The 18,427-nt window shown below is 39.4% G+C and overlaps 1 protein-coding gene across 2 annotated transcripts in view; it reads right to left on the bottom strand.

Annotated features, from left to right (window-relative positions):
• The window catches only part of LOC139445586 (uncharacterized), a 62,745-nt gene that overhangs the window by 12,997 nt on the left and 31,321 nt on the right, over nt 1-18,427 (bottom strand). For both annotated transcript variants that reach the window (XM_071226743.1, XM_071226742.1), the window contains one exon: nt 839-880. In XM_071226743.1, the coding sequence (XP_071082844.1) occupies nt 839-880 (42 nt within the window). The remainder of the gene's footprint in view (nt 1-838; nt 881-18,427) is intronic.

The raw sequence follows: 18,427 nt of genomic DNA on the forward strand, positions 1-18,427 counted from the left end.
CATGATTGTGAACATAATTAGAGGTCCTCCAGGTCTTGCAACTCATAAATAGCACTGTCACTGTGAACAACTATTTCGGTAGCCATGGACAGTGAAGAGTAACAGAAGTAGTCAAGTTCAGTCATGTTGAAGTTCAGGAAGGAGAGATAGTCATAAGACTTTATATCAATTACTGTTGGGGAGTTATATCAAAACAACTGGTACATAAGGACAACTTCAAAATAACCAAAATCCTGTTATTCTCTAAAGTTTGTTGGAGAAATAATATAGTTCAGCATGTTTTTCACTGTCATGTTAATTTCTATGAAATGACACGTTGCGTTGATTTCCTAGAAATGACTTTGTCCAACATCTAAGCAGTGAAAAAGTCCAACAGGTTGCGATGAAATTAAATAGATATCTAGAACCAAAGACTATTAATTTTTGTTTTAGCCAGTGGAGGTTTATTTCATCAATTCATTTTGAAAATATAGATTTTGTTACCACTTTTTTTCAACTAGTCAAGAATGAACCAAATAATCTTAAACTCAAGTAATATTATTTTCATTCATTACTTCCTGTAACGCCTTTAGGAATGTTGTTGAGCACAGGTCAATACCTGGTTGATATTAGTGTATGTATATATTTTTGTGTGTGAGTGTACTCCGTCAACTAACCAGTATGCTTCAATGACGACGCATACTCCAGATGACTTGAGGGTTGTTACATACTAGGAACGACATTTCTTGTCACCAACATTAGCTTCAAGTCACCTTCATTTCGTGTTGTGGCACTTTGGACTGTCAGAGTTGTCATGAACAATTCAAATTGTTATTTCACAATTGCCAAGTACACTTACCTCAAGATTATCATCATCAAAGGATCGCAGCTCGTATCTTTTCTATAAAGTAAAACAAAAAGTTTGTTGTCATTAAGAGAAGAAAATACCAAAACAATTCAAATTCCATCTCATTCACAGTAAAGATTAGAGGTATTTCAATATTTCAGTCATTTTAACTAAAGGTTTTGGAGACGAAAAATACATTAAAAGTTGGGAGGAGAGGTTAGTTTGCATTTTCAAAAATCAATTATCATCATTTTCAATTTATGCAATGAAAAACATGTTCTTAGTTTTAAAAGCACTATGTTTAATTTCAAGACACTAGATTGACTGTCAATAAATTCAGTACAATTAGTCGTTTGAAGACTTTTGTCAAAATGCTGAAATTCGCCCTAACAAATATCAATGTTAATAGAGACACAAATTTGCAAAACAAATCAATATAATTTCTGTTGATTCAATTGTTCATGCTTTGATTGTAAACATGTTCATGAGAAGTTTGAAGGCATACTACTTCATCAGTAATTATCAGAGGGAAATATCATCTTGAGATTTGCTGTTACCAATTTTAATGTAGTTTCTAGTGGATGCATCATAAAAAATAAATAAATAAGAATTTCTTTTATGAAATACAACTACTGACAACCCACAACCCAATATAGCCACTCACTGACACAGTATTTTACAGCCACCTCAGTAGTATAGGTAATGATGGTTCTGGACCACTTCCACTGGAGCCAGATTTATATACCTATACTGCTACTACAGGTGGCATTTTTTATGCCAAAATGATTATGCGATTTAACGATAGTCCTGAGTTGTATTAAACGAAACATCAATATTAATTAATAATGAATAAAATTTACTATAGCCCACGAGGATATTGGAAAGGTGTAGGAGCAATAAAAAAATTAGCCACCGCGGCTAAGGTATCTAAAGATGTGGCCAAGGATTGGTTAAAGAAACAAGCGTTGTGGCAAATATATTTACCGGCACCACATTATATACCGAGGAAGAAGTTTGATATTTTTACAACGAATGAAGTTCATCAGGCTGACCTCTTGTTTCTTCCTCACGATAAGGTAAAACGCAAAACGTATAAATACGCTTTAACAGTAGTGGATGTGGCTAGTCGATACAAAGAGGCTGAGCCATTAACCTCGAAAGATTCAACAGAAGTAGCTAATGCACTGAGTCGCATATATAAACGCGGACCGCTAAAATGGCCTAAGCTATTTCAAGTAGATCCCGGTTGAGAGTTTATGGGATCGGTAACTAAACTGTTAACAAAGCATGACGTCAAAATCGTCCGTGGTGAAAGAGAGGCCCACCGCAGTCAAGCTATCGTTGAAAGATTTAACCGGACATTAGCGGAACCTTTGTTTGGCTATCAGTATGGGATCGAAATGAAATCCGAGCGATTGAGATCAACCGAATGGGTGACACGATTATCAGCCGTTGTATCAGCGCTGAATAATGAATACCACCATAACCATAAGCATAGGTAGTTACACCATCATTATCAATCCATCTCTTTGTATCTAAGGGGGATAATGATGTCTTGTTCATTCTTAATCCATATATCCTATGATCGTAACTTCTTAAAGAGTTCATCTCGTGTTTGAACGTTCTACCGTTGAATAATGATTCTTTATACTGTTCGTGTTTGATATGCTTTTTTACAACATACTTCTTAACACCCTTGGCTTTTCTTATCTCTCCATTATCGGACTTTTTTATAGAATACATCTTAGGTCTTAATCCTACATACTCCGCTATAGGAGTCCCAGCACATTCATCCTTCATCTTCCCTAACACCTTATTTACTACGCTGTGCAGTGGATTATCTTTTGGGTAATCGCTCGTGTCGTACATATCCATTTTTTCTGCCATATCTTTATACACATCCTTGGTTTGTATTTCCATCAACAAAGAATCTGTGTCGGTATATAGCACCTCGCATCTATCGCCGTATTGCTTCTTAAGTTCGTTGTAATAAAAGTCATACATTAAGTGTTTTGACAAGTCGAGAATACTCATACTGACGCACACCGGTCTGTTGAATTTTATATTACTTTTCTGCATATGCAACGCGGCTAAGTCGTTATCGAATATCTTGCTTCTGTTAAAAGCCGGACTGGCTATAAGTTTCCTGAGTCTTTCTTCCTCATTAGATCTGACTAATTTAACATCAACACGCTTCCTTAGATTCTCCATAGTTTTACCAAATACCGAGTTATTCATGAGCTTATACAGATTCTTTTTGAAATCGCTGGTGGTTATCTTTCTTAAATCTGTGTTCAGCCTTATATAGGGCTCCATCCAAGGGCTTTGATCAAACTTTAGAACTCTGTGTATTTTCTTTAGTTTCATACCTAACGATAGATACAACTGGAGATTTCTGTAGTGAACTATATATTTGGTCTTATCCATCAAATTTGGTACGAGTTTTTCTACGTTAGCTAACCTACTATTACCCATCAATGAACGTTGACATTCCGACATCCAATCTTTATTAACCATTAATCTTTCGGGAGCTAGCGGATAACTGTTATGGTCTTTATGTAAGGAACTTGGATATTCTAGGTCAACTTCTAGTATGTACCCTTTATTCTCATCATTATTATTATTGATATCATTCACATTGACCCACTCAAAACCACCCGTGGGTAAAGGTTGACTCATAGCCCATCCGTACAAATTTTTAGCGTCGAGATATAATATGTGCGTGTCGGGTTTACTCGGATCGTATCCTTCCACTAATTTATTATTAGCCTTAGAATACCTTTTCGCTGCCATCGATATACCACCTCTTAATCCTTTCTCAATAAACAAGTGCATATCGTAATCTGTGAGTTGTTTTAGTTCTACGCCGGTCTTCTTCAACAATGCATCCCACGATAGTCCGGGACTGGAATAGTACCATGCCGGGTCCAAGCCGTATTGTTTTAAACACGTCTTTCTAAATATCTCGAATATATCGGCGAGTAACAGTACATCGGTTTTTAAGTACAGATCGTGATAATCGCCTAAATTCTTACAACGTAATTTATCCCAGACCGTCAGAGCGTGTTCATAATCGGCATCTGTTATTCTAGATTCTGTTAAGTTACTATAGAATGATTCGAGGGGTGGTAATTCAGTTTCTTCGAATCTAGACCAATCATCCATATATTCGTAAGGATATACACCTTTTCTCAGCAACAAATGACGAGTTATCTTATCGGTATATTTATTTGTTATCGCGAAGTCATCGGGATTGTTCGCTTTAGCTATATTGTCCAGGGAAGATAACAGAAACTGTACGGAGTCTATGAATCTAAGCCCATTACTTTGCTTTATTCTAGATTTCCCATCCTTGTCCCTATAATGTATAGGTTTAGTCAACGAGAACGATATGTATTTTTCCATATTGTTAGGAATGCACGTTAAACCGCCGTCGGTCTTCGAGATAGCTTGCATAATGAGATGTGAATCGTATCCTCTAAGGTTATGAAACACAACGGGGATGGGTATTGTTTGAGCATTCATTTTTAGTTTCAAGTTACACTCGTTATGAGCGGCTCCCCGATAATTACCCGTGACATGACAATGATCTCTTACGTAATCCCCATCCAGGGGTTTATTACAAACGTGACAACTCGTTGACTTCTTGTGGGCCCTCCAATCATCTATCGTCATATGCATGGGTTTCTAACACGATAATTTTTCCCTGATTATTCTCTCTTCATTTTGTAAATATTCTAGGAACTTTCCCCGCTGCATCGGGGCCTCTGTAAATCACGGGAGTGTTTGTTTTCCCATCATACCTTACAACTATATATCCAAACCCACAAGGAATATGTTCTTGAGTTTTGTACGTACTACCTTGATTGCTTTGGTTGGTATTTTCTATGGGCTTGATAAGCGCTTCGAAGTCGGCGTAAATTACGTACGGTACTGGCATTTGATTACAATAATGTTCAAATTTTAATATATTTTTTCTCTCTTTAGGCATATCGATCCTGATAGCGGTCTGTCCAACACCTCTACAGTCTTCTTTATGCGCTTCTAATAGATCTTGTCTGCTGTACCCATGCAGGCATCTTTCGCAGAAATATTTCTTACTAGCATGTTTTGTTTGATCGTATAGCACCCTGTTTAAACTCTTTATCCATGTATAATGATATTTTCCATCTTTTTCGATCAGAAATGAATTGATTCTGGGAATATGTTCCGGAGCGGAGCTTATCCTGTGTACAACAATTCCTTTAGAATGTCCGAAAACATTTATAGCTAAATTATTTTGCTTTTCCACCTTATCAATTTGTGATATTGGTGTAGGTTCGTCTATACCATCGAAGTTGAGTCCATCGTTTTGGGGATAGCTAGAAGGTCTATCCGGATGCTTGTCTACGGGGAACAATGCAGATCTTATCATCATTCTTAAACAATCATCGGATTTATTTTTTACGTTAATTATGGCTTTTTTCTTCTTATAATACGGGGGTAAATCTATATAAGATCCACCTTTGAAAGGCATGTAATTTGCTATATCTAAATATAAACTATCGATTCTATCCACACCCCAACCCGAACCTCTATTAGTCCAATGTTCTAAAGTTTCCTGTATCCTCTGAATTGATGTATCTAATGATGCGCCTATAGTATCGGATTCGGTTATAACTTCTTGATTGCTACGGAAATATGGTTCGGTATATTCGACGCTATCGTCTGCGTTACTTTTACTCAATAACATTTTAATCTTCAGCTGGTATTTTATACTTTGTAAATCATCTAATTCCTCGTTAATTTTACTCGATATGATGGGCTTAATATCGTTAACATCCATGTTGGAATTAATATCAATTTTCCAACCTCTTAGATATTTACCAACGCCGGCGGATGTGGGTACAAATATTAATTCTTGTTGTTGTTGATTATTATCATCATTATTATTATCTAGTAAAGCGATCAATTCAGCTCTTCTCATTCGAGAATAACCTCTCAGCCCACTGTTTCTCGCTCTAGCTTTGAGTTCTCTAACAGTCTGTGGTCTGTTGTATTCCAAACCGAGTAAGGTAATCAATTCAGCTTTTCTCATACGAGAATATCCATGTAGACCACGTTGCTTTGCCATAGCCTTCAACTCTCTGACAAAAAACATAGTGGTTGAATGGTATATGCAAAATGAAACAAATGTCTAATTGGTTGTTTTCATATATCTAAATACGTATTCTCCCCAACCTATTCCTCTCATTGATGTAATCTCTCTTCCTAGCATAAATAATCTGATTCCTGACCCTATCAGCACCGTGTTTCTTACATAAACAATAACGACCTTGGACCCCTATCCCGCATTCAGAACATGTATAGTTTATGTGTCCACGCTTGATGTAATAATTGTGTATACCGCAGTAAATTTCAACACAGCGGCGGTTACATAGAGTCGTCTTCCCCATGAGTGTAAACTTGCAGTTATTCATGGTATATACATCTATCATATCATTTGTCTAAATGCAAATCACATCTACACTAGGCGAGATATTGATTGGTCTATTTATAGATCATGGTTTATGCATAGCCACAGCTGTCACTGCGTATTCATGGTATAGCTGAAAATCAATAGAGCAGTCAACCACATAATCACAAATGTGACCTCTCGGTCTTTCTGAGCCTCTGAGGGTGTATAAAACTGACTCATTGTTGGTCTCGGTATTGGGTCGAGTTTTTTCCCATAAACGAGGAAGTATTCGTGCATGGCAGATTCGACATCCTTAAACATTTGAGTTGAATGTCCTTCCTTAATCAGTTGTTCATGAATAAAGTCTAATCTCTTCATTCTCTGCTGCGTATATTGTAACTGAGCTGCTTGGTATTGTTCTAATGCTTTATTATGTCGTTTACGCTCCTCTTCAACTTCTTTAGCGTTTGATTCCCTCATACTGGAAAATAGATAATTACTCCCCGAAAAAGCTAGAGCATTAACAATAGCTCCACCGACCATCATCGCAATTGATGCCATATTTATATGAATATAAATATTCAAATGTTTAATTACTTCATTATGTCTTCCGGGATAAGTCCTTGTTTGATGAGCATATCCTTCGTTGCCATTGCTAATCCAATATCCAGAACCATCATACCTATATCAAATCCATTAAAATCTAGCTTAGGAGGTGTGGCTTTAGTAATCATTTTAGCCATACGGGCATAGCCAATGGCCAAGCCGGTGACCACCGCTGAATGATACGTCGCGTTTACCAACATTTTACCGTCTGTAACTGGAGTAGTCATGCTTCTTATAGCATTATATGAGGACTAACCTCTAATTGAACTTGTTGTTGCGGCGGGGGTGACGTTTTCTCTTCTCCGGTCTTATAAAAGAACCATACAGCCGCTATACCAGCAACTCCTACTAGTGCCCATGTTTTAATCGGATTTGAATTATTTATTAATTTTGCTTTGCGCGCCAGCCCTCCCTTTCTTCCTGCAGCTATTTTTGGGGGGTTCTTAGTAACTCTGGGTTTTAGTATTTTCTCATTCACTTGTGGTTCCTCATTCTGTTCCGTTTCCGCAATCTGTTGTGGTTGCGCAATCTGTTGTGGTGTCACCTGTTGTGTCTCCATTATTTATTTGAACTTCGTTCTTTATATTATTAAGTGGGTACGTATGTTTAAATTGACAATACCTAGCCGTTATTAAAGCTGTGGTGAACGGAGCTAAGAACATTCAGAATCTATGATAAAACTCACAGCTCACTGAGCTTATAGCCTGTTCGATGAATGGGTCTTTCTCTAGAGATTCGCATAAATACATGCGATGTTCTGCCGGGATGGGGAGAAACGTACTAGCTACGACTGTGTATAGTTGTAATATAGACGACCCTATCGTTTTAGTCATGGTAGCTCCCAGTCTAGACTCGTAACGCGCGTACAGTTTTTTAATCTCTTCGTCGGTCATGTTATCAATTTTTTCGATGGTATAATTTTCTCCCAAATATTGGGAACATTTTCCACCGGCTACCAAAGCCGCGAGTCTTTCTCTATGTTTATCTGTAACTACTTCAGCATCAGATTCTTTGAGCATTTGTTCGATGAGTTCGTCGCATTCCATAATGTAATACCTAAGGAGATATTTAAGTCTAACATAATATAATATGACGTATCCAATACATCCCGTAATAATGAACTGTTGCGAAAGAATGATGATTTCGAACCACATTTTATGTAATATTAACCGCTAATGTTCAATTTGCTACATTTTTGCTAAAATTTTGCCATATTTGCTATAATTTTGCTACATTTTTGCTAAGCAATTGCATAAGCAGCTGGTTGATCGGTTTTTAATACGAGTTTACTGTGCTTCGTTGCCGCTAACACTTTTCTGACTTTATCTCGTTCACCCTTGGTATAAATGACGTCATTTTCGTGTAGACATTTCTCGAATGAATCTCGGTCTTTGCAATGAAACAGCGCTACCCATTTGGTCTGCTCTCTGAGATCTTTCAGGACAGAGTTGTATTTTTGAGTAAGTACCCAAACGCTATGTTGAGTATGACGTCCGGAAAATGCTAAATACGAAAGCATATCTTTCTTTTTTGTTAATTCTTTACTCGCGCTGCAGTCGTCTATTACGAAAAGGGTTGATTCTCCTTTGTATTTTTCGTGACATACTCGGAGACAGTCTTGTAAACGATCGCCAGGATCGACTCTGTGTACCCCGTCGTCATTCATTACCCAATCTCTCGATAAGTATGTTTTATTAACGCTTATAGTCGGGCACAGAATAATAATATGATCGAAAACGTCCCGATAATGACTTTCTAAAATATCTAGAAAATAAAGGCTGTTTTTACGCAGCCTGTTTGCCCACATATGATAGCGCAGTGCGGATCTTTAGGTAAAAGATTATTAATAGATTGCTTGCACGAATCTCCCATTTTGTATATTAAGTTGCACATCCATAATCACGTACAAATATATGTTTAATTTACCAGCTGATTCCTGAAGCTTCGTTATCTGTATGGTGACACCCTCGCTAGCATTTTCTATTCTCCTCCCACTGCCGTGTAATTGGTCATCGTCCGTTGTTCGCATGTCGAGCCATAGCGCGTACTTCGTGGTGAGGTATTCACCCATCGATACACTCCAGAGAGACAGATCTTTCACGACCGCATTAACTTCCGGAGAACGTTTTACAGAAGGAAGTTTTTTGATCTCATCCCACTGGTGATACGCTAGCATTCCTTGGCTATATAGTTGATTAGGAACGCCATCGATAGTCAATTCTACTTTTGTAATCTTGGGATTGTAGAACTTCTCGGTATTTCTTTTAAACGCATCGGAGGGGTCCTCGAACAACATTAAAATACCCTTCACAACCTCGTGGGGACGTTTAGATTGATATTCCACATCGTATCTTTTTTGTCCCTCGTGATCTTTCGATGTCGCAGCACGCGATCGTACAAAATGGCTAAACTTCCCGAATACTGGTTACGAATTTGTCTGGCTAATTCGGGATCCGTTATCATATCGTACTCGAGCGAGATATTATCAATGGAATAGCTAGCATCTTCAGCAGCTCTGATTACTCTACCGTAGTCGTTAAAAGTGAGTTCGTATTCTAACCTATCGCCTAAGGATGCTTGATAAAAAGGCATGTGGGAATCTAGTAATTCAAAGTCTAGGGGAATATAAAATCTGTTACCTAATGCGTCGACAACGGCCTTATCTTTTTCATAGGTATCAACACCATTTTCAGCACCTACGCGCAGTCTCAATGTGTTCTTATTACAAATACCTTGGTACTGTAAGTTTTCCCGCTCTTTATCCGTTCTCCAGAGATCCATGTAACAATAGTATACATCGCTATCGTCGATACTCAAAACCTCATTACCGCTAATTTTAATAGCGATTTTCTTAACGATAGCACGACCTATGTTCTGAACGGGCTCCCTGTTAACGTCGGTAGAAGTCAAACCAATCGTAAATGCTAGTCGGACAGTTCCCGGAACTAACACATCATGTGCGCCGAGATTAGGAAAGCGAACCAGAAGCGTTTGATTCTGATCGATGGTACTAGGGTTATTAGTTATAGTAACAGACTGACGAATTGCCTTGACCCCTAATGGATCTCGAAGTCTATGTTGTGGGTTTAACTTGCGTCCGTATTGCGAAGACATTGTTATATTGAAAACATGTACCCTATGTTTAATATAAAAATGACTAATTTTGAACATAATGACTTTGATCTAAGTACCTTTGGTGACTTTGATAACCCAATCGAAGATACTGATGAAACCAACTTTGGTGGCACGAATCTTAAAGATGAAATTTTACAATCAACCGTCAATGATTATTACGATGCATTAAAAGATGATAAAAATTATGTTACTCCAATAGGTCGTGAATATTCAAAGTTTGAGATAGATAGTAAAGGAATATTGCGACTGCGTGGCGCTCCGGATATTGATCTTATGCATTCTCGTACTCGTAAGCCCCTAGCCTTGTCTACGATAGCCGCTAAAAAAGGCATCGGCTTTGTTCGTGATAAATTAGGTTTTGTAGACTACCGACGACTTTCCGCAAAGACTACTAAGGCTCTTCAGACTATGAGGAAAGAACTCGTTAATACAGATGATTTGGAAGCAGCCTCGATGGTGGCCTCGGACGGACTCGGAGAAATCTTGGATACCTATTACGATAATTCCACGTTACAGGTACCACCATATTCAGAGTTCAGTATTAGGGAATTACGAGGTCTTGACAAGGCAATGCAAACTATGCGGGGAGAACTGATAAATAATATAGCCAAGCTATCCGAAATCGACAAGCATATAGCTCAAGAGAAAACAAAACTCGAACAGGCGGGCGATGAATTCAGTAGACGCCGTGCAGCGGAAAGATTGCGTAACTTAGAAGACGAAAGATTGGCCCGCCTCGAAGCAGCTTCCAGTAATAGAAAGGCACTTCGTTCGCAAATCAGTCGTATTCGAGAAACTATTGATCAAGTCCTCAACGATGACACTACACTGGCCGATAAAATTAAAACATTGTTCAGAGAACAGGGAATAACAATTGCCAGTATTTTAACCGCGTTGGGATTTATTATATCGACTTTGACTCTCTCGTTAACAGGTGGTACAGGTGGAGGCGGATCACCCCCTAACGATAAAAACGGTATAAAAGAGTGGATAAAAAAGCATTTAAAAGCATTGGGTTCAGCACTGGGAAAGCTCGCTGAGAAAGCCGCGGCCGCACTTCCCGGTATAATAGGGAGTGTTGTTTCCTGGCTATTGAATTTATTAGCTACGACCACCACTTGGCTTAGTCAAAACTTGTGGGGGTTGATCGTAGCAATTGCAGGGTTGTTGTACGTATTCGCTAAAGACTATTTAACCAAATCATGAGTAAACCAACCAAGACACCACCCACTACAAGCGCTGTTTTTTCATCGATATGTTGTTGATTTTTAGCCGCAATATGCGGTGACACTTGTGCATCAGTAGATGTTTGTGCGTTATTAGATGGTGTTTGTGGCTTTACTATTCCCTTTTCGCCCGTGATCGTTTGCGTTATTAATTCGACGTTCATATCTGAATTTATACCTGGTTTTTGTTGATCGGTAGCGATAACAATTTTATTATTATAACCTATCACTTGACCGATCTTAAGTTCCATATTACTCGGAGACATGTATAGTCCCGGTGCATAAACAAAGTCCACTTTGGATTGAGCGTACTGTAATGCATCTTGAAAACGCTTTATAGACGATGGTATGTCAACTGGTGAATTAATGGCGTCCTCCACTTTTGAGACAAACTGTTTTTGTGCATCGAGCGCCGTCCCAGAACCGATAATGGACGTTCGTGTTTGAGATTGCGCACCGAGAATTGCCCATACATAAGTTCTTATCGATTCATTAACTCTTACAAATCCTGGATTAGTAAAATTATTTTCCGTTTTATCATTAAGAAATTCATTCCAAGCGTCTGCGGTATCTTTCATTTGTACAAATTTTTTAACAATATAAATTAAACCACTCTTAAAACTCATAATATCCCCTCTCCAATCGTTACTATAAAGTTCCCAGCCTTTATACCAATCACCGGTTTTATGCCAATGATCATATATTCTTGCGTAAAGTTTGCTGGTACTATACAACTTACCAAAATTAACTGGAAGTTTATTAAGTACTTTATATACATAATCGCTTTCTTCTTTGACAGATATTTTTTCCTCTGTGTAAGGAACACCTAGACCATGGTTTGCTCCTTTAATGCGCCAATCTTTACTCGTAGAAACATTGAATTCCTGACAAATACGCTCATACGCGGACCTATCATAATTATTATTTGTGGAATTCCACGCTCGATCCTGCGGTAATGGAGCACTAATTTCTTTAAGTATACGTCTAATCTGATAGTACACGTGAAATGACATAACAGACTTATTCAGTTCAAATCCTGGAGCGTAAAGAGATACGCCACATCCCGTTGTGGCACACCATACGGCTAAGTTTAACTGATTCTGCCAAAATTGCATCGGATTGTGAAACCAATCGTGCACCATTTTATCGCTAGTTGCCGTGACCCTGTACTTTTCAAAGATATCAGGGAATTTAACTAAAAATTCAGCACCAGAGGCAGTTACTATAATCGATTGATTAGTAATGTATCTCGATTTCATATTTAAGTTATGATATAGTATCATTGTATATTTAATATGTATGTTACACTCTCGGGAATAACAAATGGCCAGTCTATTGAACTGCTTCATACTATCGATAACTCGGATGGACAGCTCGAAGTAGCTCTATGCGATGTAACGTATTACCCACTGTGGACCAATATAAGTGCTGCGAAAGATAATAATAGGATAGATATATCAAGTGAAAAAAAATCCATTACTATACCTGATGGGTATTACAGCGTATGCTCACTCAATGATGAAACTTTTAAGCTTAATGGAATGAGTCTCACACAAAATGAGTCAAACGGGACAGTGAAATTAGACTATGGAGAAAAAAGTTTAACTATTTACGAGAACTTAGCAATCACACTTGGATTTTCACTCCCCAGATTAATATACAATGTGTTAACACCCAATCTAGTTCCCTATAAAGAGTTGTTCATCCATTTTGATCAAATAAGCACGACGGATAATATTCAACTAGAAAGTCCTTCAACTCTGCTCAGAAGTGTTCCAGTGAAAGATGAAAAATATAATAGCGGTAGAACGGAATCTTTCTCAACATTGCAATATAAAATATTAAAGCGGGGTATTATTTCAGACCTCAAAATTTCTGTATTAGATGTAAAACACCAACCTGTACATATAGGATACTTAAGTGTAACACTCCATATTATAAATAATGGTTGATTCCATATTTAAGTTATGATATAGTATCATTGTATATTTAATATGTATGTTACACTCCCGGGAATAACAAACGGTCAGTCTATTGAACTGCTTCATACTATCGATAACTCGGATGGACAACTCGAAGTCGCACTATGCGATGTAACGTATTACCCACCGTGGACCAATATAAATACTGCAAAAGATAATAATAGGATGATTATACAAGGTGAAAAAAGGGGTATGGAAAAATCCATTACTATACCTGATGGGTATTACAGTGTATGCTCACTCAATGATGAAATTTTTAAGCCTAATGGACTTAGTATCACACAAAATGAGTCGAATGGGACAGTGATAATATACACTGGAAAAACAGGTATAATTATTGAAGAGAACTTAGGAATTACACTTGGATTTGGACAGTCAGTAATATTACCAGTCCACAAAACAGTGACTGTATATGCATTACCCGATTTAGTTCCCTATAAAGAGTTGTGCATCCATCTTGATGAAATAAGTACAACGGATAATATTCAACAAGAAAGTCCTTCAACTCTACTCAGAAGTGTTCCAGTGAAAGATGAAAAATACAACAGCGGTAGAACGGAATCTTTCTCGTCATTACAATATAAAAAATTAAAGCGGGGTATTATTTCAGACCTCAAAATTTCTGTATTAGATGTAAAACATCAACCTGTACATATAGGATACTTAAGTGTAACACTCCATATTATAAATAATGACTGATTCCATATTTAAGTTATGATATAGTATCATTGTATATTTGATATGTATGTTACACTCCTGGGAATAACAAATGGTCAGTCTATTCAACTGCTTCGTACTATCGATAACTCAGATGGACAACTCGAAGTCGCTCTATGCGATGTAACGTATTTCCCACGGTGGACCAATATAAATGCTGCAAAAAGAAATAATGAGATAATGATATTATCCGCACGTGGTACTGCTAAATCCATTACTATACCTGATGGGTATTACAGCGTAAGCTCACTCAATGATGAAATTTTTAAGCTTAATGGAATTAGTCTTACACAAAATGAGGCGACTGGGACAGTGAAATTCGACCATAAAGAAACTATAGTTTTATTTGACCCATCAGCTACACTTGGATTTACACGCTTAGTTGGTACAATACACAAGTTACCAGATCAGGAGGTTAAATTACCTGATTTAGTTCCCTATAAAGAGTTGTTCATCCATCTTGATCAAATAAGCACGACGGATAATATTCAACTAGAAAGTCCTTTAACTCTACTCAGAAGTGTTCCAGTGAAAAATGAAAAATATAATAGTGGTAGAACGGAATCTTTCTCATTATTACAATATAAAAAATTAAAGCGGGGTATTATTTCAGACCTTAAAATTTCTGTATTAGATGTAAAACACCAACCTGTACAATTGTACAACGATAAGACAATGTAATACAATTGCGCTTTCCGATCTCGGAGACACAGAAGGATTTGATAAACCCGGTTACAATGGTAAGTTATACGCTTTACACTTACACGATAATGTATAAAAGCGGAAAGAAGTCACATTCACGGGTGATCTAGAAGATTTAAGCGATGTCGACGTTAGTAGACTCCTTTAAACCACTCCGTACAATATTATTTACAACAGTGAGAATAAATGGACTATGGTAGAAGCAAACATCAAGTGGTTACTGAATATCGTCATTACCCCACCTTATGCGATGATGGGTAAGGGACATAATTTAACTAAGATAATAAATAGTGGCATCGTACTCGCGGCCTATATCCAGTCAAAACGAAAAAGTGTGTTAGTCACTCCCCTGCCAGAAAAACCAGGTCATATGTTATATAGTCGTCCGGCAATCCAAAATGTTAGTTTAAATTTGGTTACAGAATTCGATGATATTAAACAGAACTTGAGTGCAATACCTAATATTTCTACGCTTATTATTGAAGTCTTGTTCGGAGATGCACCGGTAGATGCCTTCGAAATATTACCAGGTCTATCGATTAAATGGCTCAAGAAACACGAGCGTCAACGTTGCAGTATTATTCATGTTGGAGCATCACCCGTTACAACCCTCGAGGGGGTTCAAATTATTAAAAGTGACAGAATTTCTCTTTCTAAGATATTCTTGCCGTATAATATACATTTGATAAGGTTGATGTATACTCTCAAAACATTTAAGCAAGACCAATTAAAGACTATTATATATTCGTAATATACACTATGAGTTTATATCCAGCGCTCGATGAAAAGATGGAAACTGTTGATGGATTTTGATTACATCAAATAAGCGACATAAAACATTGAATAGAAAAGGATAGGGAGTTGAAACTTGGATTGTATAAAAAGTATCGCAGAGCCGTGTGCCCTACACAGCCACTTACTATATCACAGCCACCTCCCACAACCCTACACAGCCACTTACTATATCACAGCCACCTCCCACAACCTTACATAGCCACTCAGTAAATCACAGCCACCTCCCACAACCCTACACAGCCACTTACTATATCACAGCCACCTCCCACAACCTTACATAGCCACTCAGTAAATCACAGCCACCTCCCACAACCCTACACAGCCACTTACTATATCACAGCCACCTCCCACAACCCCACATAGCCACTCAGTATATCACAGCCACCTCCCACAACCCTACACAGCCACTTACTATATCACAGCCACCTCCCACAACCCCACATAGCCACTCAGTATATCACAGCCACCTCCCACAACCCCACATAGCCACTCAGTAAATCACAGCCACCTCCCACAACCCTACACAGCCACTTACTATATCACAGCCACCTCCCACAACCCCACATAGCCACTCAGTATATCACAGCCACCTCCCACAACCCCACATAGCCACTCAGTAAATCACAGCCACCTCCCACAACCCTACACAGCCACTTACTATATCACAGCCACCTCCCACAACCCCACATAGCCACTCAGTATATCACAGCCACCTCCTACATCCCTACATAGCCACTCAGTATATCACAGCCACCTCCCACAACCCCACACAGTCACTTACTATATCACAGCCACCTCCCACAACCTTATATAGCCACTCAGTAAATCACAGCCACCTCCCACAACCCTACACAGCCACTTACTATATCACAGCCAACTCCCACAACCCTACATAGCCACTTACTATATCACAGCCACCTCCCACAACCTTACACAGCCACTTACTATATCACAGCCAACTCCCACAACCCTACACAGTCACTTACTATATCACAGCCAACTCCCACAACCTTACACAGCCACTTACTATATCACAGCCAACTCCCACAACCTTATATAGCCACTCAGTAAATCACAGCCACCTCCCACAACCCTACACAGTCACTTACTATATCACAGCCACCTCCCACAACCCTACACAGTCACTTACTATATCACAGCCACCTCCCACAACCTTATATAGCCACTCAGTAAATCACAGCCACCTCCCACAACCCTACACAGTCACTTACTATATCACAGCCACCTCCCACAACCTTATATAGCCACTCAGTAAATCACAGCCACCTCCTACATCCCTACACAGTCACTTACTATATCACAGCCACCTCCCACAACCCTACATAGCCACTTACTATATCACAGCCAACTCCCACAACCCCACATAGCCACTTACTATATCACAGCCACCTCCCACAACCCTACACAGCCACTTACTATATCACAGCCAACTCCCACAACCCTACATAGCCACTTACTATATCACAGCCACCTCCCACAACCCTACATAGCCACTTACTATATCACAGCCACCTCCCACAACCCTACATAGCCACTTACTATATCACAGCCACCTCCCACAACCCTACACAGCCACTTACTATATCACAGCCACCTCCCACAACCCTACACAGCCACTTACTATATCACAGCCAACTCCCACAACCCCACATAACCACTCAGTATATCACAGCTACCTCCCACAACCCCACATAGCCACTCAGTATATCACAGCCAACTCCCACAACCCTACACAGCCACTTACTATATCACAGCCACCTCCCACAACCCTACACAGCCACTTACTATATCACAGCCACCTCCCACAACCCTACACAGCCACTTACTATATCACAGCCACCTCCCACAACCCTACACAGTCACTTACTATATCACAGCCAACTCCCACAACCCTACACAGCCACCTCCCACAACCCTACATAGCCACTTACTATATCACAGCCACCTCCCACAACCCTACACAGCCACTTACTATATCACAGCCACCTCCCACAACCCTACACAGCCACCTCCCACAACCCTACACAGCCACTTACTATATCACAGCCACCTCCCACAACCCTACACAGCCACTTACTATATCACAGCCACCTCCCACAACCCTACACAGTCACTTACTATATCACAGCCAACTCCCACAACCCTACACAGCCACCTCCCACAACCCTACATAGCTACTCAGTATATCACAGCCAACTCCCACAACCTTACACAGCCACTTACTATATCACAGCCACCTCCCACAACCCTACATAACCACTCAGTATATCACAGCTACCTCCCACAACCCCACATAGCCACTCAGTATATTACAGCCAACTCCCACAACCCCACATAACCACTCAGTATATCACAGCCACCTCCCACAACCCTACACAGCCACTTACTATATCACAGCCACCTCCCACAACCCTACATAACCACTCAGTATATCACAGCCACCTCCCACAACCCCACATAGCCACTCAGTATATTACAGCCAACTCCCACAACCCTACACAGCCACTTACTATATCACAGCCACCTCCCACAACCCCACATAGCCACTCAGTAAATCACAGCCACCTCCCACAACCCTACACAGCCACTTACTATATCACAGCCACCTCCCACAACCCCACATAGCCACTTACTATATCACACCCACCTCCCACAACCCTACACAGCCACTCAGTAAATCACAGCCACCTCCCACAACCCTACACAGCCACTTACTATATCACAGCCACCTCCCACAACCCTACACAGCCACTTACTATATCACAGCCAACTCCCACAACCCTACACAGCCACTTACTATATCACAGCCAACTCCCACAACCCTACATAGCCACTTACTATATCACAGCCACCTCCCACAACCTTACATAGTCACTTACTATATCACAGCCAACTCCCACAACCCTACACAGCCACTTACTATATCACAGCCAACTCCCACAACCCTACATAACCACTCAGTATATCACAGCCAACTCCC

This window comes from Haliotis cracherodii, unplaced genomic scaffold, assembly GCF_022045235.1.
Source record: "Haliotis cracherodii isolate W230 unplaced genomic scaffold, xgHalCrac1.p SCAF_6, whole genome shotgun sequence".
Classification (NCBI taxonomy): domain Eukaryota; kingdom Metazoa; phylum Mollusca; class Gastropoda; order Lepetellida; family Haliotidae; genus Haliotis; species Haliotis cracherodii.